We start from the raw sequence: 21,416 nt of genomic DNA on the forward strand, positions 1-21,416 counted from the left end.
CCACCACGTGGTTGCTGGGAATTGAACTCAGGACTTTTGGACAGAGAAGTCAGTGCTCTTAACCTCTGAGCCATCTCTCCGGGTCCCTCAAGCCCCTTTTTAACTGTTACATGAATGAGAGAAGTTGTCCATATTTGTGGGCTGTCATATGATCCTTCCATACCTGTATCCATGTTATAAGGTCTAAATGGGGGTAAAATTCATCTCCAGCTCCCAATACTCCTGCTCTATCTATGGTGGGCACCGCTCATATCTCTGAGTCTCCAAGTTGCTGTTGAAGCCAGGGACTCCTTGTCATCCACATAGCCGACTTCCATGTACCGAGGCCCTGTGGGAATACCTCAGATGTGTGCGCCTGAGGGAGGCGCCTGGTGAGACCCTGACCCTCCTCCTGGCACCTTGGGCAGGTGCGAGGGCCCAGAGGTGAGCAGGGCGCCTGCTTTGGGTCCAAGGTGAAGAAGAGGGCTGGGGGAGGGGCATTCTGGCTTCCCTGTTGTGGTCCCTCCCCACAGAGTTGCAGAATCACTTTCCCCCCTGACCTCACACTCACCAGCCTGAGTCTGGGTAGGGGCAGCGGCCAGCAGTAGGAGCAGCATTTCCTGCTGCCACCTGCCAAACTAGAAATGTGCTGAGCAGGTTTGAGTCTGTACAGGCTTTATAACTAGGGACCTCAGCGGTTGGTTCTTCAGGATTTCAGTGCCCAGAGGTGGTAAGAACTAACTGCCAATTTGTTGTCCGCAAGGACCTGACACCAATTAGGAGATGGACAAGCTAAGCCCTCAGGTCTGGGCTTCCTATCCAGGCTGGCACTTAAACACTGAAACAGAATGATTTCAACACTGTGTTCATAAGAGCTGGGGTCTCGGAGACGCAGCTTCCTCACATGGCAGCTGGAAACCACTCAGCTTCTGGCTTGCGGCCCCGAGGAGTCCTCTGCTACTTGTCTGGGTCCTTCTTGTGGCTGCTGTTGACACAGTGGCTGGCTTCCCCAGAGCTACTCACAGAGAGAGAAAGATGGCAGCAGGGCAGGAGGGCAAGAGAGCTGGAGGGAGAGAGGAAGAGTGACAGAAGGAGGGAGGGAGGGAGGGAGGGAGGGGTGTGGCTGCTGCTTCCCCCCTGCAGCCCTTGAAGTGGCCTCTTCCCTGAGCCCTGCTGCAGTGGCCCTGGCTTCACAGGCTGTCCAGAGCTCTCTGGAAAGTCTGCCCCTCTCCTTGGTCCACTGGGAACCTCAGTTCTTAGATCCCCAACCTTGGTGTACTCTGAGTTTTAAAGATGTTCCTCTATAGGCTACTTTTTTCTTAACAAATATATTTTATTATGAACTTGTTAACCAACCGTAAGTCATTTATAACCCGACTAACCTAAACAATAGGAAGAGGTTTAAATAATACAATAAATAACAATAAATAATACAATAAGGATATCAGTTCCAAGGAACAATTCTCCTGGTGTAATCAGCAGGATTTCTTCTGCTGGAACCTGGAGTAACCAGAACCCAGAACCTCAGCAGCCCTGAAGCCCAAAGGGGAGCAATGAACAGCCAAAACTATCCCAAGTCTCCAAAGGCCCCGCCTCCAGTTCTGGGCTCATTTACATATCTCCTCCCAGAGTCTCTTCAGGGATCTTTTCAGCTGGCAAAAATCAAGCTCCCCCATAAGGTGGTTTATCTTCTATTGGGTTAACCTCACCTGTTCTCACAAGACCATTCCAATCCCACACTTGGGGTCATAACAAAAAACATGTTTGTCTCTCCTTCATTCCTCTGTTAATAGGGACACATTCTTTTCTCAGATGCAGTTTTTGTTTTCTTCCACTATGTTCCAAGACACTGACCAGCTCCCCAGCCTGGGGCACCCCAGTCCCTGAGCTGAGGAACTGACTGTGACAGCTGCTCTGCTTGCTGTCTCCATCCTGTGGCCCCACAGTTAACAGGCAGCCTCAGCCCCACCTACTGCCCTTTAACAGGCATAGCAGTCCCTGTCTGCTGGAGATCATGTGTGCTTGCTTGGGTGACGGATTGTGTGTGTGTGTGTGTGTGTGTGTGTGAACATAGAAACACACAGATACAATTTTCAAGCTACAAATACATGAAAGGCCAATTTCTAGTCTCTTTTTCCTTTTTTTAGAGATTTATTTATTTCTTTATATACAGTGTTCTGCTTGCATGTACACCTGCACACCAGAAGAGGGCACCAAATCTCATAAAGATGGTTGTGAGTCATGTGGTTGCCAGGAATTGAACTCAGGATCTTTGGAAGGGCAGACAGTGCTCTTAACCTCTGAGCCATCTCTCCAGACCCTCCCGTTTCTTTTTTCTTTTTTGTCTTCTTTTCCTTACTTTCTTTTTTTTTTTTTTTTCTTTTCCTTTCTTCTCTTTTCTCTTTTTAAGATTGATTTATTTGCCAGATGTGGTGGCGCACGCCTTTAATCCCAGCACTCGGGAGGCAGAGGCAGGCGGATCGCTGTGAGTTCAAGGCCAGCCTGGTGTACAAAGTGAGTCTAGGACAGCCAAGGCTACACAGAGAAACCCTGTCTCGAAAAACCAAAAAAAAAAAAAAAAAGATTGATTTATTTATTACTTATACAGTGTTTTGACAGCACATAGGCATGCAAGCCAGAAAAGGGCGCAAGATCTCATTATAGATGGTTGTGAGCCACCATGTGGTTGCTGGGAATTGAACTCAGGCCCTTTGGAAGAGCAAACAGTGCTCTTAACCTCTGAGCCGTCTCTCCAGCCCTCTTTCTTTTCTTGAAAGATTGAAAAGAAAAGATTTTCTTGATTGATTGAAAAAAACGTTTTTTTGAGACAGGGTTTCTCTGTGTAGTCCTGGCTGTCCTGGACTCATTTTATAGACCAGGCTTGAACTTAAAGCTATCTACCTGCCTCTGCCTTCCTGAGTGCTGAGATTACAGGCCTTTGCCACCGTGCCCAGCCAATTTCCAGTTTCTTAACAATGTTTAAAACTGACAGACTAGTCCAGAGTGGTGGCACATGCCTTTAACCCAGCACTGGAACTGGGGGCAGAGGCAGCCACATCCCTGTGAGTTTGAACCAGCTTAGCCTACAAAGTGAATCCAGTACAGCCAGGGCTACAAGAGACACCTAGTCTTGAAAGACCAAAACTAACCAAAGAAACACAAAACTAACAGAATAAATAGACCACCTACTGATGACTTTGTATCATTGCTTTGAATGTAACTGATTCTCCTTTGATTAAGTATTAAGATTTTGTCATATTCCCAGTGGGGACAGGGAGTTGGTGTTTTGAGACAGGATTTCTCTGTGTGGCCCTGTCTGTCCTGGACCAGGCTGGCTTGGAACTCAAAGTGGTTTTCCTGCCTCTGTGTCTCCTGAGTGCCAGAATTAAAGCTTTTCTCAACCCCTTCCTGGAAAATTCTTCACTGCTTCAGTCAGCTTCTCAGCTGCACTGAGATGTGCCCCTTCCTCACCCCAAGGCCAGCACCTGCTGTTCCCAATATTCCCACAGCTACTGTGGTCCTGCTCCACTTTCCCAGCCACACACACTGCTGGATTACCCATGAGCACCTGGGTTCCCATGGCCAGGGAGGCAGAGGGAGCAGAGCAGATCCAAGTTGAGACCCTGAGGATCAGGCTTTCCTGCCCATCCTACACAAGGGTTAGATTCTGAAAGCCTGACAGGGGTGGGGGTGGGGAAACCCCAGGAAACAGCCCTGGAAGGAGGCAGGGGCTCAGGACACTGAAATCCATCCCCTGAGCTCAGGGGCCTTGTTGAGACAAGGACAGGAGAAGCACCTCCTACTGCTGTCACGCCCCAGAGGACAATGAGACAGGCACCACACACAGGGACAGGAACAGGCCTCACCCTCCATACAGACTGAAAAGACAGGAGCTAAAGACAAAGGCTGGGGTGAAAAGCTGCAGCCAGAATGGAGTCTGGGCAAGCCTGACAGAGCCTGGAGGCTCCTAATCCAGGACACAGGACAAGGCTCACCCTCCCTGTAATCCTGTCATCACAGTCAGCTTGTGGCTGTGCCCAAGGACAAGGACAAAAGAGCCCTGAAGGACATGGCTGAGTAATGACCACACCAGCGCCAAGTGCACGTGAACTGAGCTGCCCCTGTCATGGCCCATGCACACTCAAATCCACAGGCACCTCCCGCCCCATGCACACTCAGATCCCACAGGCTCCTCCTGCCCATGGACACTCAGCACAGGAAACAGATTCTGGAAGGTTCTCCATCTGCCACTTATTTCTTAAACAACAGTGCAATAATCTCAGTCTTTTAATTTACCCGCCCATCAACCCCTCAGGTCAAGGACGTGAACAATCAAGTCCACATTCAGCTTCTTAGTCTCAGTGGGGACATGAGGAGCTGCAGCTCAGGGCAGCATGGAGCTGACAGGATGGAGATGTCCCCTCCTGCCTGCTGGACCAGGAAGGTTGGCTATGGAAGGGAGCACAGGCAGTGCAGGCAAAGGGTCCTGGTGTGCAGGGCTGGGCTGGGCTCCTCACTTCTTCACATGGAGCCCATAGGATCACAGGGAGCATCAGACACTGTTGCTAAGGAGAACTGAGGGCTCTGGACGTCACAGGAGGGACCTGAATACATGGTCTGTCCCTCAGTCCACTCCAGGCAGCTGTCTTCACGCTAGAGAAGGAGAGTCAGGAACAACCACTGTGAGGACAGCATCCCAACAGCCCACCACTCACTCAAGGGACATTCTGGGAGTCCCTGAGTCCCAATCATGTCCACTTTCTCCCTCCCCAAATTAGGCCCCAGAGTGTCACCTTTACAATCTGGGAGAGACACATTAGATCTCCGGTTGCTGTCCCACCCTAGGATTTAAAAAGAGAGGGGTGGGGTGCTAAAGATATGGCTCAGAGTTTAGGAGCACTGGCTGCTCTTCCGGAGGTCCTTAGTTCAATTCCCAGCAACCACATGGTTGCTCACAGCCATCTATAATGGGATCTGGCGCCCTCCTCTGGCCCGCAGGTGTACATGCAAGCAGAATCTTATATAAAGAAATAAATGTATTAATCTTTTAAAATATGTTTTTAATTAAAAAAAAGTTTAGTAAGAAAAGTTTAGTGCAAAGTGCAAACAGGGCTCAAAAGATTTTTCTAGAGGGGCTATCATGGGCTGGCTGAGCTGCCCACCATCTCTGCTTCAGCCCAAGGGCCTCAGGGACAATCCTGCCCCCCACACTTACCTAGAGCTGGAGCATATAGTCCCCTCCTTTTCCACCTGTGAGAAAAGAAGCTGTGAGAAACCAGGAAAGACCCCAGCCCTAGGAGGTTTCCAGAACTGACAGCAGCCCCAGCTAGAGACAGGAGCCATGAAGGTGTGCAGGTGTTTCCTATTAATGAGGCAGAGCACACTTCTAAAAGGGGCTGAGAGAAAACCCAGACCTTGCCCTCTCCTACCTCTGTTTCTCCTCCTCTTCCTCACAACAGCCACCACAGCCACAATGATGGCCACAGCTCCAAGGACACCCAGAACAGCAATGGTTGTCATGATGGAAACATTGGACTCAGGAGGCTCTGGGAAGGGAAGGGAAGGGAAAGCAAGGGAAGGTGAGGGTCATGACCCCAGCTCTCAGCCCTGACCTGCTCAGGGGCTGCAGAAGGCTCCAGCTTTCCCTGAGCCCAGCTCTGCACCCACACCCTCCTTACCCCATCTCAGGGTGAGGGGCTCAGGCAGACCCTCATGCACCACATGGCATGTGTAATGCTGCTCCTTCCCAGGAGGCACCACCACAGCTGCCCACTTCTGGAAGTTTCCATCCCCTGCAGGCCTGGTCTCCACAAGCTCCATGTCCTGGGTCAGGTCCTCCCCATTCAGCTGCCAGGTCAGGGTGATGTCAGCAGGGTAGAAGCCCAGGGCCCAGCACCTCAGGGTGATGTCACCTTCAGGTCTGGGGTGACGGGTCACATGTGCCTTTGGGGCAACTGTTGGGAGATTTAAGAAATCCCACAATTGATGGGTGTGGTGGCACACGCCTTTAATCCCTGCACTCAGGATGCAGAGGCAGGTGGATCGCTGTGAGTTTGAGGCAGTCTCATGTACAAAGTGAGTCCAGGACAGCCAAGGCTACACAGAGAAACCCTGTCTCAGAAAACAAAACAAAACAACCACCACAACTAAGGAGATAAACTGAAATCTGCAAAAATAACATTAAAACAGTGATGACACTGGACTATGCTTCTCTTTGAACACTTGGACTGTCACCACAATAGTGACCTGCAGGCAGAGCTGGTCCCGTCAGCACAGAACTGCACATTTTCCTGGGGGGACTCAGAAGCTAAGAGGGGATCTAAAGGAACCAGCAGGTAAACATTTTGGTTTGTTTGTTTTGCTTTTTGTTTTTTTATGAGATGTCCTGTAGTTTTATATACGTATTGGAAGGATGGAAGAAGGGACAGAAATAAATTAACTTCATGTGTGTTTGATTTCATATCAAAACAAGAAATTAGTGTCAGGGGCTACATGAAGGGTGCCCCCAACTGTTGCTGCCACCACTGAGGCACAAACATGTGTTGGGGGATGGTCTGATGTACTTTGATGCTAATTACTGCTTACTGTCTCTGTGACTGACCTTTAGCCCAATAAAAAAATAAAAAGCCATCCCACCTGGACAGGACAGAGGAGATAGGTGGGACTCGGAGAAAGAGAAATTCTAAAAAAGAAATGAAAGAAAAAAGATGGCCAGGAGGGAGAAGGAGAGAGACCTAAAGTAAAGAGAAAAAGGCTGCCATGGGCTAACTAAAATAAACAAACAAACAAACAAACAACAACAACAACAAATAACAAAACTAAACAAAAAAACTAAACACATGGCTGGGGATATGGATAAAAAATCCGGCCCAAATAAGAACATTAACAAGTATTTGATATTATAAATAAATGGTAACTTTATAAAAGTTAAAAAAACAAATGACATGAAATTGAGACAGGGATCCCATGCCGGCCCCACTATGAAAAGTAATTTATAAGACTGATAACTGCCCTGCCCCAGGTTAACTAAGGCTAATTTAAAATCTAACAAGTGTCTGTGTCTAAGTTGATCACTAGCCGGGCCTACTGATAATACAAATAATTTTAAAAACAATAAACATGTGTCCATCTTGCTGACCAGCATTCACTGTCCGTCCTAGTGAACAGTCATCTCCAGAGTACGCAGCAGAAATGCGGGGAACCTCTCACACTCAGCCACAGAAAATGACTCCCAGCCCCTGACTCTGGGGGGACAGATGCAAGGCAAGTCACACAGGATCCTGAAGTGTGCTGTGGACCCAGTGCAGCACCCACTGGGAACACAGCAGCTCACAGGGGGAGTGGCTCTTCCCTCTCACTCCAGTCCTCCATTGCAGAAGCCCCTGTCTCTGAGGAAGGTCAATTCCTGACTCACTTGGGGGAGCACTGCAGGTTGTTGGGGCAGAGGGGGAGCAGGGGGGTCTGGATGGTTAATTCAGGCAGGAAATAGTCCAAGCTCACAGGAACCTTTCTCCTTTAAGGAAACACTGACTTGTCTAATTATCCAGGTTAGCAGTCTCCCCTGGCACCTGTGGACACTAATAAAAATGAAAATACAAGGGCATGAAGAAACATTAACACCCCAGTGGGGAAGAAAATCTAAAAGCAAAATAATGTCTTCAAGTCTGAAGGTGGTGGTGCAGGCTTTTAATCCCAGCACTCCAGAGGCAGAGCCAGGTGGACCTCTCTGAGTTCGTGGCCTGCCAGGTCTACTAAGAAAGTTGAGGACAGTAAGTCTACACAGAGAAACCATGCCTCAAAAAACCAAGCCCCCCAAAAAAAAGAAAGAAAGAAAGAAAAGAAATTCTACTATTTAATATTTGTCAAGGGCACCCCATAAGTGCTCATGTGACCGGTCTAGTATTAGATAGAATTGGGGTGTGGTGGGCATGTAAACCCAACCCACAGGAATCTGGGAGAATGTATTTTTTGAAAGTTCTAGAAACTGGGGGAACTTAGCTGGACTGTGGTGGCACAAGCCTTTAGTCTCAGAAGTCGGTAGGCAGGCAGAGGCAGGCAGATCTCTGTGAATTCGAGGCCAGCCTGGTCTGCAGAATCCAGGGCTACACAGGGAAACTCTGTCTTGAAAAACCACTCCCCCCAAAAAAACCCAAACCAAAAATTAAAACCTCAAAAACAAAAACAAACCACCCTAAGATCCCAACAACAGTAGCAACAATAACAACAAAACAACAAACAACAAAACAAAACAAAAAACAAGAAAATAAAAAAAATTAACCTGGGTACGGTAACACACACCTGTAATCACAGAGAAACCGTGTCTCTAAAAGAAAAACAAAGAAACAAACAAGCAAAAAACAAGAGAAAAAGAAAAAGAAAAAAAAAGAAAAGACAGGAAAAGACACTGGTGGAGCCTGCGATGCTGGATCAGGAGACCCCGACACTGTTTCCCTAGAGACAGGGGCGTCATCCCAGCTGAGGTTCTTCTTCCTCAGGACTGAGCTGAGGGCAGAGGGAGGAGGAGCCCGCGGCCCCCGCACCTGTGCGCAGCAGCGTCTCCTTCCCGATCTCCAGATATCTGCGGAGCCACCCCACGCACGTGCCCTGCACGTAGGCCTTGCGTCCCTCTGCATCACCATCTTGCTCCCACTTGCGCTGCGTGATCTGCGCCGCCGCGTCCGCCGCCGTCCACGATTTCAGGTCTTCGTTCAGGGCGATGTAATCGCGGCCATCGTATGCGTACTGCTCGTACCCGCGGAGGAGGCGCCCGTCCGACCCCACGTCACAGCCGTACATATACTGGATGGTGTGAGAATCTGCAGGACCCCGCGGTCAGCCCCGCACACCTGTTCTACGTCATCGCCCACGCCCTGCGGCCCCGCCCACCCGCGGACTCCTCAAAACCGAAAGGGAAACCGTCCCTGGTCCCGTTTCCCCCCCACCCCCCAACCTCGGACTTGGGACCTGGGCGTCTCGGCCCCGGTGTCGCGACGTGGAGGGGACGTGAGCTCTGACCGCGGTCACTCACCGCCCTCGCTCTGGTTGTAGTAGCCGAGCAGGATCCTCAGGTTCCCTCGGAAATCCTGCTCCTTGTCCTTGGCTCTCTGTGTCTGCTCCTCCCAATACTCCCGCCCCTCCCGCTCCATCCACGGTGCCCGCGGCTCCATTCTCGGAGTCTCCACGTGGCTGTCGTAGCGCACGAACTCCGTGTCGTCCACGTAGCCCACAATAATGAACCGGGGCTCCCCGAGGCCGGGCCGGGACACGACAGTGTGGAAATACCGCAGCGAGTGTGAGCCTGGGGGCGGCGCGCGGTGAGACCCCGACCTCCTCCCGGGACCCCGGGAAGGTGCGCGGGCAGGGAGGGGAGCAGGGCGCGGGGCTCGGGACGCGGGTGGAGCAGTGGGCGGAGGGTCTGGTGGGCGACACGGGGACGCGGCTTCCCCAGTGTCCTCCCCCATCCTCTCCTCAGAGTCCGTTTCCCTCCTGACCCCGCACTCACCCGCGCGGGTCTGGGTCGGGACCAGGGCGGCTGCCAGCAGCAGGAGCAGCCTGAGCATCGCCAATGCGCCATCTGGGATCAGGGAGCATCTGAGTCCCGCGGTCTGCATGGACTTTGTAACCAGTGCCCGCGGCGAACCTGGTTGGTTCCCCAGGATCGCGCCACCCTTTCTGAGTACATGTCATCAGTGTCCCGGCAGATGTACCTGACACACACTGGCTTCCCCACCCCAGACCTGGACTGGACACTAAAACTTTGCACTAAACAGTTACAATTGGAACCGAATGATAAGAATGCGGCCTTGTAATAGCTCAGGGCTGATGGAAAGGCCGGGTTATTCCTCCTCTTTGATATCCGGGACTTTGAGTCCTGGGACCTGCACAGGAAGAGGGAGGGAGCACTGTGCTCCCCAGTCATCCTCTGCTGTGTAGCAAGGCAGCCAAGCTCAGCATCTGGAGACACCAACCACTGATTACTTCCCAGTGTGTGACACCAAGACTCTCTGGGCGACCCTGGCTCAGGAAGTCTCCCAGGCCACGGTTCAGCTTTCTTGCTGTGTTTTCTCAAGGCTTCACTAGAGCTGGGTCACATGAGGTCACGTGGCTTCTTCATGTGGCAGCTGAATGAAAGGGGCTCAAGCTCCTGCTGGCTGTCCCCAGGGTCCTCTGTCCCCATGTACCTGGGACTCTCTTGAGACTGCTCTTGACACAGAGGGGAGGGGAGAGAGAGGGGGGGGGAACGAATGAATATGTACAATATGTTTAACATCCAATCCCAGATCACAGTCCATTGCCTGCTTCCTCCATCAGGTGAAGGGAGTGAGCAAGTTCTGCACACCCAAGAGGATGGAATCCATCTCACGCCTGGCAAGTGCAGAGCTGAAAACCTGTGGAAACTCACACTAAAATCCTGGTAGCTCCAGGATGTGAGTGTGACAGAGGCTTAGGAGGGTTCAGGGCTCTGTAGACTGATTCTGGTGAAGGGCAGGAGACTCAGAAAACTGGAGTCAGACTCCAGAGATGCTGAGGTGTGGGGCACAGAAGGAGGCCTGAGTGAGGAAGCTCCCTGTGCGTCCAGGGCCATTGCTCAGGTAAACAACCTGTCCACCAGTTACTAAAAGATTGGTCTCCTGGGGCTGGAGAGATGGCTCAGAGGTTAAGAGCACTGGCTGCTCTTCCAAAGGTCCTGAGTCCAATTCCCAGCAACCTCATGGTGGCTCACAAGCATCTATAGTGGGATCTGGCGCCCTCTTCTGGCCTGCAGGACACTGTATACGTAATACATGGATATAAATCTTTAAAAAATAAATAAAATAAACGATTGGTCTCCTGTTGGAGAGAATGAATTTCTTGTCAGTAAGACAAACATCTTGGTCAAAGATTTGGAACACAAGGGACTCTCGGGAGGAGTGAGTTAAGACTTTCCTGTTCACCTGTCTCCCAGAACTTGGGAGCCAGGCCCCAAGTCCTCTCTTCCTGCTCTCACATCCCTGCTCTCCAAACTCCCAGCAAACAGCCTAAAGGAAACTTGGGCAGGGGTTGCCCCCCCATCCCCTCATCCACGCTCCCCCCATGCACCTGTGCTCAGCAGCCTCTCCTTCCCTTTTTCCAGGTGTTTCTGCAGCAGCTGCTTCTCAGGTGGGCTCCTGACTTGTGCAGAGAGACCTGAGCTACAGAACGCAGGTCCTCACTCAGGTTGAGGTTTTCCTTGCCTTCGTAGGCCAACTGGTTGTACCAGTGGAGCAGACGCCCATCTCGCCCCACATCGCAGCCTCGCAGCCACTGCAGCGTGTGAGATTCTAGCCAGGGTATGGTGGGTGGTCAGCCATCTCAGGAAGCACAGCACTGTTAAACTACAGATCAAGTCCAGGGGAAACCCTGCGGGCTCTTGAGGACCTGGACGCATCCCCGGTGAATCTTCAGTGTAGTCAACGTGGACGACCCTGGTGTATCTGAGGGGTCTGGGGTCTGGTAGGCAACTAGGGACAGGTTTTCCACAAACGCTGTCCTTGTCCCTCCAGGCAGAGGCCTTTTCCCTCCAGACCTCATACTCACCCCTCGCCCCTCTCCCCTCACCCCTCACCCCTCGCCCCTCACCCCTCACCCCTGCGGGTCTGGTTTGGGGCCAGGGCAGCAGCAGCAGCAACAGCAGCAGCAGCAGGAGGAGGGCACAGGGCACCGGGTCCCCATCCTCAGGGTTAAGGGGATCCAAGCACAGTCCCTCAAACCTTTGTAGCTTTAATCCCAGCTACATTTATTGCGGCCCCTACAAACCTGTGCCCAATGGGATTGTGACATTTGGATGCTGTTGCTGTGCAGACTGACTGGGGCGGGGTAGGTAGCAGGAAGTGAAATCACAAGTCTGCACATCCCCACCCAAGCCCCATCTCTGGCCCTCAGACCCTGAAAGCCACTTCTGGGGACTTGGGACTTTGTCCCCACTCCTTTTTCTGCACTGTGCCCTGTGTATGACATGGAACTGGAACCTGTCCTAGAACCTGTCCTATGGTAACCAAGAACAGAGACCTCAGGATAAGGGCAGTTGTTTTGCTCTTGGCACCTCCATACCCAAGTCCAGTGTGGTGGCCCGAGTTGGTCTGGAATGCAGTGGGGAGATGCTTCTCTTTATTGTAAGAGGCAATAAAGTGTCCTGCACTCACACGTGTGCTCATGAGAGAAGGCAGCCCTGGACGGTGCAGGCTGGGGGACAGCGAGTCTGATAGCTGAGTTGGCTCCTAAGTACTTTGGCCTGTGCAGCGGGAACAGTGCAGACACGGGACGCGGGTGATTCTTACACCAGGTGGTGTAGACTGGCAGGGCAGAGATTTCATTTCATTAGGTAGAAAGGTCCAAATGTAAAATGTGTCTTTTGTTCTGTAGTGTTTGACTTGTTATTTTCAGACCTCAGTTACCCAAAGGTCACTAAACCGAGGGAGTGAGACCCGAGTCCCAGGGCTTACCCAGAACACAGTCTCGGTGATGAGAGCCCTTAACTCATCTTCCTGAAGTCACCCTATGTGTCACCCTTAGCTACTGTGACTCTCATGATTGTCCTCCTAGTTCTGTCCCTACTTCTACAATCACGTATCACCTTCCCCAGGTGGCCCATGACCTCAGAGCGCACAGCAGGTCAGGCCTGGGGGGACAGCTGACACCTGCTGCCCTGACTCCTCACCTCCTGGCTGCAGCTTACCCAGGCAACAGCGTCCCTCACACACATGTTTTTCTTTCTTTCTTTTTTTAAAAACTGGTTTTGCTTTTATTTTTTATCTATGTATATATTCATTTATTTTGAGACAAGGCCTCACTATGTAGACTTAGCTCACCTGGAACTCACCATGGACACTAGGCTGGCCTAACTGGCTGCCTTGCTGGTGTGCACGCGTGCCCCACCACACCTATTTCTCTGCACACGTGCCATGGAACCCCTGTCAGGGTGGCCTTGTGTCTCGGGGCTGCCTATGCACAAAGGTCCTTGTCTCACATCTTCTTCCCAAATGTAGGCGGTGGGAACCAGGCCTCTATTTTGTATTGAGGACAGAGGAAAGTCCACTCCTGGGGGCATCCTGTGTCACAGCACTCCACCCTTCTGCTAGACAAAAGGACCTCTCTCTGTCTCTGCTTCTCCCTCTCTCTGTGTCTGTCTGTCTGTCTGTCTGACTCTCTCTCTCTCTCTCTCTCTCTCTCTCTCTCTCTCTCTCTCTCTCTGTCACTCCTATTCCAAGGCCATATATGCTCCTTCAGGTAAGTGCCCCTGTCATGTCTGACAAAACACTAATAGAAAATGTCCCTTCAGCCTTCATTCAATCAGGTCAGAGCCACATTTCCACACCCGACTCCCCGAGAAGACTGCACTTCCTCCCACCGAGGCCCTCGCCGTTCTCTCCCAGGCCACCAACAGCTGCTCCTCATGGGCTTCACATGAGGGGACAGATAACAGCATGGCACCTCAGCAGGTCCTCCCGGGCTCCACCTGAGTGGCAGTTACCAATTCTTGGTATCTTGCTCACTGCAAACTCTAGACCTCAGAAGCCTCAGAGTTACTGCTTGGAAACACTAAGGAAAGGGTTCTAAGAACTCCAGCGCGGTGTGGCTTCTTCACTCAGGCAATGTTGTGTGGCAGCAGCCCTGCCAGGTGCAGGAGGCAGCAGCGTTGATGCACATGCAGGACAGAGTGTCCTGGTCAGGGCTGAGGTGACTGGCTTCTCAGGCTGTGTCTGCTTCTTCCCCTCACTGTCTGTCTTCCATGGTGGGGTGACCAGAGACCTCCCTCTCCCATCTGCACTTACTTCACGCTCTGCAGAGCTTTGGGGTTCACACTACTTCATAGTCACTGTGGCCACCCACAGGGCACCTCTCACACGGGAACCTCTCTTTGATTTTCTCGGAGTTCGAGCCTCACTCCATGGCCTTTGTCCAGCTCAGGTCAGCAATGTGGACCTCACCAGGCAGAGCAAGCTATGGGTTCCCCTGGGCCACTGGGGCCTTGGAGAGCCAGGAGTTCATGAGGAAATGCACCAGGAGGATGAAGAGGAGGGAGGTCCTCTCTGCTGTCAACTTTGACCTCAGCTTCTGGGTATCCACAGCCATCTCCTGCAGCTGGATGCACCTGCAGACCTTGTGGTCTGGCGCGAGGTAGATTGTTCATGGCTTTTGCTGGCTTCATGGGCTTCTTGAAGCCCTGTAGGAGAAACACGTGTCTACAGTGCTGCCATGAAGTCTCGGGGACATCTCTTCTCAGTTGCTAAAGTGGCAAGGATCCAAGGCTGGACAGCTAGTGAGGGTGAACTCAGTACCAGTTCTGAGTGAGGAGCAGCCCATGTCAAAGGTCACAGCAGACTGGATCCAGGGTGTTGGGAGAAGTGTCCTCTGATTTATGCAAACCAGGGACTCAGAGACCCTCATGCCCTCTGTGTCGAACTCCTTGCTATAGCAGGCAGTGCCAAGTGGTCATGGTCCTCTCTGGCCATGAGGTGCTGGCCCAGCAGAATGTAGGCCAAGCTGAAGCCCCAGTGGCAGGTGTGGTCCTCAGGGCGCTGTGCAACTGCCCTGAAGGCTCCTGCATCCGGTACATAAGGTGGCAGTTTAGGCATCAGATGCAGGTGGTGCTGCCCAAGCACACTGGGGGAGTCGGGATGGGGTTCTGGCTGCTCTCCAGGCTGAGTGCCAGTGTGGGGTCAACTCATGGCAAGTTGGGGGTTGGTGTTGCTCATGCCATGCAGCTCAGTAATGCAGCCCAGGTGACCACTGTGGCAGTGCCGCTGGCTGCACTCTGGTGACTGCTGCATGGAGAAGGCACCGAGATCCAGAATGAGAATCTGAGGCAAAGTTGTCTCTTCTCACCAGGAAACACGAGGCTGTGTCCTGTTCTCTCACCTCAGAGCTCCGTGGACAGGTCTGTGTGCATCAGGGATCTGCACGCCACGGTGGCTGTGTGGCCTGCCAGTGCTGAGCTAAGGGCACCTCAGCTCCTTCTAAGCTCACAAACCCTGTGCAAACTGTGCCACCTGCTGAGGCCTCCAGGTGCTCATGGGAATCAGGTGCTGCCATGGCCCATGCTCCCAGTTCCTGCTGTGGCCTCTTGCTGGGTCACTAAAGCAGTGGTCTTGCTCCAGGGCCCCATGTCTGAGGCCTGCAGGTCTAAGTGTGTGGGGGTGCGACATGTGGTGCCCACACGCCTCCCCCAGTTCCCTGCCCAGTCTGTTCCTAGTGAGCCCTCTGAGAAGCCACCAAGACCACAGCTCCATAGTGTGATTCTGGCGGGAACCTGCACGGAGGCCTAGGGACCCAAGGCTGGTCCTCTGGCTGCAGTCACCTCCTTTGCCTCCTGGGTGTCTGGTCTGCCTCAAGGCTGGCCAGTCTCCCCCTGTGGTGTCTTCACTGCAGGAGGTGGTGGCTTTGGATGGGACAAACTGGAGCACCAAGGCGGCTCTGGATTTGGTGCCCTCTGTTGGAAGTCAGCAAGCCTTTTGCTCAAGTTTCCCCCTGTATTTAAATTACATTTATTTATTATGTATACAGTGTTCTGTTTTCATGTACATCTGCATGACAGAAGAAGGCACCAGGTCTCCTTATAGATGGCTGTGAGCCACCAGGTGGTTGCTGGGAATTGAACTCAGGACTTTTGGACAGAGAAGTCAGTGCTCTTACCCTCTGAGCCATCTCTCCGGGTCCCTCAAGCTCCTTTGTAACTGTTGCATGAATGAGAGAAGTTGTCCATGTTTGTGGGCGATCACATGATCCTTCCACACCTGTATCCATGGTATAAGGTCTAAATGCGGATAAAATGCATCTCCAGCTCCCAATACTCCTGCTCTATCTATGGCGGGCACTGCTCATATCGCTGAGTCTCCAAGTTGCTGTTGAAGCCAGGAACTCCTTGTCATCCACATAGCCGACTTCCATGTACCGAGGCCCTGTGGGAATACCTCAGATGTGTGCGCCTGAGGGAGGCGCCTGGTGAGACCCTGACCCTCCTCCTGGCACCCCAGGCAGGTGCATGGGCCCAGAGGTGAGGAAAGCACCGGTTTTGGGTCCAAGGTGAAGAAGAGGGCTGGGTGGGGGTCCGGTTCTGGCTTCCCTGGTGCTGCCGCCCCTCCCTGCAGAATCCCTTTCCCTCCCAACCTCACACTCACCTGTCTGGGTCTGGGCAAGAGCAGCTGCCAGCAGTAAGAGCAGTGTTCCCTGCTGCCATCTGCCCAACGAGAAATTTTCTGAACAGATCTGTGCAGGCCTTATCACTAGGGACCTCAGGACACTGATCGGTTCTTCAGGATTTTGGTGCTGAAAGGTGGTAAGAACTGCCAACTTGTTGTCCACAAGGACCTGACACCGATTAGGAGACAGACAAGCAAAGCCCTTGGATCTGGGCATCCTATCCAGGCCAGCACTTAAACACTGAAACAGAATGATTTCTCTTACTTTTTGGTTTTTTGAGACAGGGTCTCTCTGTGTAGCCTTGACTGTCCTGGACTCACTTTGTAATACAGGCTGGCCTTGAACTCACAGCAATCCACCTGCCTCTGCCTCCCGAGTGCTGGGATTAAAGGCGTGTGCCACCACGATTTCAATACTGTGTTCCTAAGAGCTGGGGTCTCAGAGATGCAGCTTTCTCACATGGCAGCTGGAAACCACTCAGGTCCTGGCTTGCTGCCCTGAGGAGTCCTCTGCTACTTGTCTGCGTCCTTCTGGTGGCTGCTGTTGACACAGTGGCTGGCTTCCCCAGAGCCACTCACAGAGAGAGAGAGAAAGATGGCAGCAGGGCAGGAGGGCAAGAGAGCTGGAGGGAGAGAGGAAGAGTGACAGAAGAAAGGAGGGAGGGAGGGGGGGAGGGAGGGAGGGGTGTGGCTGCTGCTTCCCCCCTGCAGCCCTTGAAGTGGCCCCTTCCCTGAGCCCTGCTGCAGTGGCCCTGGCTTCACAGGCTGTCCAGAGCCCTCTGGAAAGTCGGCCCCTCTCCTTGGTCCACTGGGAACCTCAGTTCTTAGACCCCAACCTTGGTGTACTCTGAGTTTTAAAGATGTTCCTCTATAGGCTAATTTTTTCTTAACAAATATATTTTATTATGAACTTATTAACGAACCGTAAGTCACTTATAACTTGACTAACTTGAACAATAGGAAAAAAAGATTAAGGAACAAAATAACAAACCCGTAAGGATGTCAGTTCCAAGGAGTGATTCTCCTGGTGTAATCAGCAGGATTTCTTCTGCTGGAACCTGGAGTAACCAGAACCCTAAGCCTCAGCAGAAACCCGGAGCCCTGAAGCCTTCCAAGTGGTTCTCTATAGGAGCAACTCAAAGGGGAGCAATGAACAGCTAAAACTATCCCAAGTCTCCAAAGGCCCCACCTCCAGTTCTGGGCTCATTTACATATCTCCTCCCAGAGTCTGCTCATGGGTCTTTTCAGCTGGCAACAATCAAGCTCCCCCATGAGGTGGTTTGTCTTCTAGTGGATTAACCTCACCTGTTCTCACAACACCGTTCCCCTTTCCACACTTGGGATCATAACTAAAACAGGTTTGTCTCTCCTTCATTCCTCTGTTAGTCAGGACACATTATTTTCTCAGATGCAGTTTTTGTTTTGTTTCCCCATGTTCCAAGACACCGACCAGCTCCCCAGCCTGCAGCACCGCAGTCCCTGAGCTGAGGAACTGACTGTGACAGCTGCTCTGCTTGCAGTCTTCACCCTGTGGCCCCACAGTTAACAGCCGGCCTCAGCCCCACCTACTGCCCTTTAACTTGCTGGCGTAGCAGTCCCTGTGTGTGAACATAGCAACCCACGGATACATATTTAAAGCTACAAATACATAAAAGGCCAGTTTCTAGTTTCTTTTTTCTTAATTTATTTATTTATTTATTTATTTATTTATTTATAGTGTTCTGCCTGCATGTACACCTGCACACCAGAAGAGGGCACCAAATCTCATTATAGATGATTGTGAGTCACCATGTGGTTGCCAGGAATTGAACCCAGGACCTTTGGAAGGGCAGACAGTGCTCTTAACCACTGAGCCATCTCTCCAAACCCTTCAGTTTCTTTTTCCTTTTTGTCTTCTTTTCTTTTCTTTCTTTCTTTTCTTGGTCTGGGCTGTCCTGGACACAACTTTGTAGACCAAGCTGGCCTTGAATTAAAGAGATCTATCTGTCTCTGCCTCCCTGAGCGCTGGGATTACAGGCCTTTGCTACCTGGACAAGCCAATTTCCAGTTTCTTAACAATGTTTAAAACTGATAGACTAGCCCAGAGTGGTGGCACATGCCTTTAACCCAGCACTGGAACTGGGGGCAGAGGCAGCCACATCCCTGTGAGTTTGAACCAGCTTAGCCTACAAAGTGAATCCAGAACAGCCAGGGCTACAAGAGACACCTAGTCTTGAAAGACCAAAACTAACCAAAGAAACACAAACTAACAGAATAAATAGACCACCTACTGATGACGTTGTATCATTGCTTTAAATGTAACTGATTTTCCTTTGATTAAATATTAAGATTTTGTCATATTCCCAGTGGGGACAGGGAGTTGGTGTTTTGAGACAGGATTTCTCTGTGTGGCTCTGTCTGTCCAGGACCAGGCTGGCTTGGAATTCATAGTGGTTTTCCTGCCTCTGTGTCTCCTGAGTGCCAGAATTAAAGCTTTTCTCACCCACTGCCTGGAAAATTCTTCACTGCTTCAGTCAGCTTCTCAGCTGCACTGAGATGTGCCCCTTCCTCACCCCAAGGCCAGCACCTGCTGTTCCCAATATTCCACAGCTACTGTGGTCCTGCTGCACTTTCCCAGCCACACACACTGCTGGATTACCTATGAGCACCTGGGTTCCCATGGCCAGGGAGCAGAGCAGATCCAAGTTGAGACCCTGAGGATCAGGCTTTCCTGCCCATCCTACACCAGGGTTAGGTTCTGAAAGCCTGACAGGGGATGGGGTGGGGAACCCCAGGAAACAGCCCTGGAAGGAGGCAGGGGCTCAGGACACTGAAATCCATCCCCTGAGCTCAGGGGCCTTGTTGAGACAAGGACAGGAGAAGCACCTCCTACTGCTGTCACGCCCCAGAGGACAATGAGACAGGCACCACACACAGGGACAGGAACAGGCCTCACCCTCCATACAGACTGAAAAGACAGGAGCTAAAGACAAAGGCTGGGGTGAAAAGCTGCAGCCAGAATGGAGTCTGGGCAAGTCTGACAGAGGCTGGAGGCTCCTAATCCAGGACACAGGACAAGGCTCACCCTCCCTGTAATCCTGTCATCACAGTCAGTCAGCTTGTGGCTCTGCCCAGGGACAAGGACAAAAGAGCCCAGGAGAACAGGGCTGAGGAGTGACCACACCAGCTCCAAGTGCACATGGGCTGAGCTGCACCTGACATGGCGCACGCAACTCAGATCCCACAGGCTCCTCCTGCCCCATGCACACTCAGATCCCACAGGCTCCTCCTGCCCATGCACACTCAGATCCCACACGCTCCTCCTGCTCATGGACACTCAGATCCCACAGGCTCCTCCTGCCCTGCACACTCAGATCCCACAGGCTCCTCCTGCCCCATGCACACTCAGATCCCACACGCTCCTCCTGCTCATGCACACTCAGATCCCACAGGCTCCTCCTGCCCATGCACACTCAGATCCCACACGCTCCTCCTGCTCATGGACACTCAGATCCCACAGGCTCCTCCTGCCCCATGCACACTCAGATCCCACAGGCTCCTCCTGCCCCATGCACACTCAGATCCCACAGGCTCCTCCTGCCCATGCACACTCAGATCCCACAGGCTCCTCCTGCCCATGCACACTCAGATCCCACAGGCTCCTCCTGCCCATGCACACTCAGATCCCACAGGCTCCTCCTGCCCCATGCACACTCAGATCCCACAGGCTCCTCCTGCCCATGCACACTCAGATCCCACAGGCTCCTCCTGCCCATGCACACTCAGATCCCACAGGCTCCTCCTGCCCATGCACACTCAGATCCCACAGGCTCCTCCTGCCCATGCACACTCAGATCCCACAGGCTCCTCCTGCCCTGCACACTCAGATCACACAGGCTCCTCCTGCCCCATGCACACTCAGATCCCACAGGCTCCTCCTGCTCATGCACACTCAGATCCCACAGGCTCCTCCTGCCCATGCACACTCAGATCCCACAGGCTCCTCCTGCCCATGCACACTCAGATCCCACAGGCTCCTCCTGCCCATGCACACTCAGATCCCACAGGCTCCTCCTGCCCATGCACACTCAGATCCCACAGGCTCCTCCTGCCCATGCACACTCAGATCCCACAGGCTCCTCCTGCCCTGCACACTCAGATCACACAGGCTCCTCCTGCCCCATGCACACTCAGATCCCACAGGCTCCTCCTGCTCATGCACACTCAGATCCCACAGGCTCCTCCTGCCCATGCACACTCAGATCCCACAGGCTCCTCCTGCCCCATGCACACTCAGATCCCACAGGCTCCTCCTGCCCCATGCACACTCAGATCCCACAGGCTCCTCCTGCCCATGCACACTCAGATCCCACAGGCTCCTCCTGCCCTTGCACACTCAGATCCCACAGGCTCCTCCTGCCCATGCACACTCAGATCCCACAGGCTCCTTCTGCCCATGCACACTCAGATCCCACAGGCTCCTCCTGCCCATGCACACTCAGATCGCACAGGCTCCTCCTGCCCTGCACACTCAGATCGCACAGGCTCCTCCTACCCATGCACACTCAGATCCCACAGGCTCCTCCTGCCCCGTGGACACTCAGATCCCACAGGCTCCTCCTGCCCATGCACACTCAGATCCCACAGGCTCGCCTGCCCCTGCACACTCAGATCCCACAGGCTCCTCCTGCCCTTGCACACTCAGATCCCACAGGCTCCTCCTGCCCATGCACACTCAGATCCCACAGGCTCCTCCTGCCCATGCACACTCAGATCCCACAGGCTCCTCCTGCCCATGCACACTCAGATCCCACAGGCTCCTCCTGCCCATGCACACTCAGATCCCACAGGCTCCTCCTGCTCATGCACACTCAGATCCCACAGGCTCCTCCTGCCCATGCACACTCAGATCCCACAGGCTCCTCCTGCCCATGCACACTCAGATCCCACAGGCTCCTCCTGCTCATGCACACTCAGATCCCACAGGCTCCTCTTGCCCATGCACACTCAGATCCCACAGGCTCCTCCTGCCCATGCACACTCAGATCCCACAGGCTCCTCCTGCCCATGCACACTCAGATCCCACAGGCTCCTCCTGCCCCGTGGACACTCAGATCCCACAGGCTCCTCCTGCCCTTGCACACTCAGATCCCACAGGCTCCTCCTGCCCATGCACACTCAGATCCCACAGGCTCCTCCTGCCCATGCACACTCAGATCCCACAGGCTCCTCCTGCCCCTGCTCACTCAGATCCCACAGGCTCCGCCTGCCCTTGCACACTCAGATCCCACAGGCTCCTCC

General features: G+C 52.8%; 2 protein-coding genes across 11 annotated transcripts in view; both read right to left on the minus strand.

Moving 5' to 3' along the window:
- LOC311581480 (H-2 class I histocompatibility antigen, Q10 alpha chain-like) overlaps positions 1-21,416 on the minus strand; it is a 119,334-nt gene that overhangs the window by 77,456 nt on the left and 20,462 nt on the right. Inside the window, exons 1-5 of one of the 7 annotated variants that reach the window (XM_084753772.1) lie at positions 9,482-9,597; positions 9,008-9,277; positions 8,520-8,795; positions 5,658-5,933; positions 5,409-5,525 (exon numbers count right to left, since the gene is read on the minus strand). In XM_084753772.1, coding sequence (XP_084609898.1) covers positions 5,409-5,525; positions 5,658-5,933; positions 8,520-8,795; positions 9,008-9,277; positions 9,482-9,590 — 1,048 coding nt within the window. In that variant the 5' untranslated portion in view covers positions 9,591-9,597. Of the gene's footprint in view, positions 1-5,408; positions 5,526-5,657; positions 5,934-8,519; positions 8,796-9,007; positions 9,278-9,481; positions 9,602-21,416 lie in introns of those variants that run through there. The other 6 variants (XM_084753763.1, XM_084753769.1, XM_084753768.1 and 3 more) reach the window with 6 other exon arrangements.
- LOC311581476 (H-2 class I histocompatibility antigen, L-D alpha chain-like) overlaps positions 1-21,416 on the minus strand; it is a 104,453-nt gene that overhangs the window by 37,866 nt on the left and 45,171 nt on the right. For 2 of the 4 annotated variants that reach the window (XM_084753750.1, XM_084753745.1), the window contains exons 7-8: positions 4,773-4,820; positions 4,249-4,632 (exon numbers count right to left, since the gene is read on the minus strand). The exons of 1 other annotated variant lie outside the window; for it this stretch is intronic. In XM_084753750.1, coding sequence (XP_084609876.1) covers positions 4,628-4,632; positions 4,773-4,820 — 53 coding nt within the window. In that variant the 3' untranslated portion in view covers positions 4,249-4,627. Of the gene's footprint in view, positions 1-4,248; positions 4,633-4,772; positions 4,821-21,416 lie in introns of those variants that run through there. One more of the 4 variants, XM_084753752.1, reaches the window with a different exon arrangement.

This window comes from Acomys minous, assembly GCF_964271855.1.
Source record: "Acomys minous genome assembly, chromosome: 13".
Taxonomy (NCBI): Eukaryota; Metazoa; Chordata; class Mammalia; order Rodentia; family Muridae; genus Acomys; species Acomys minous.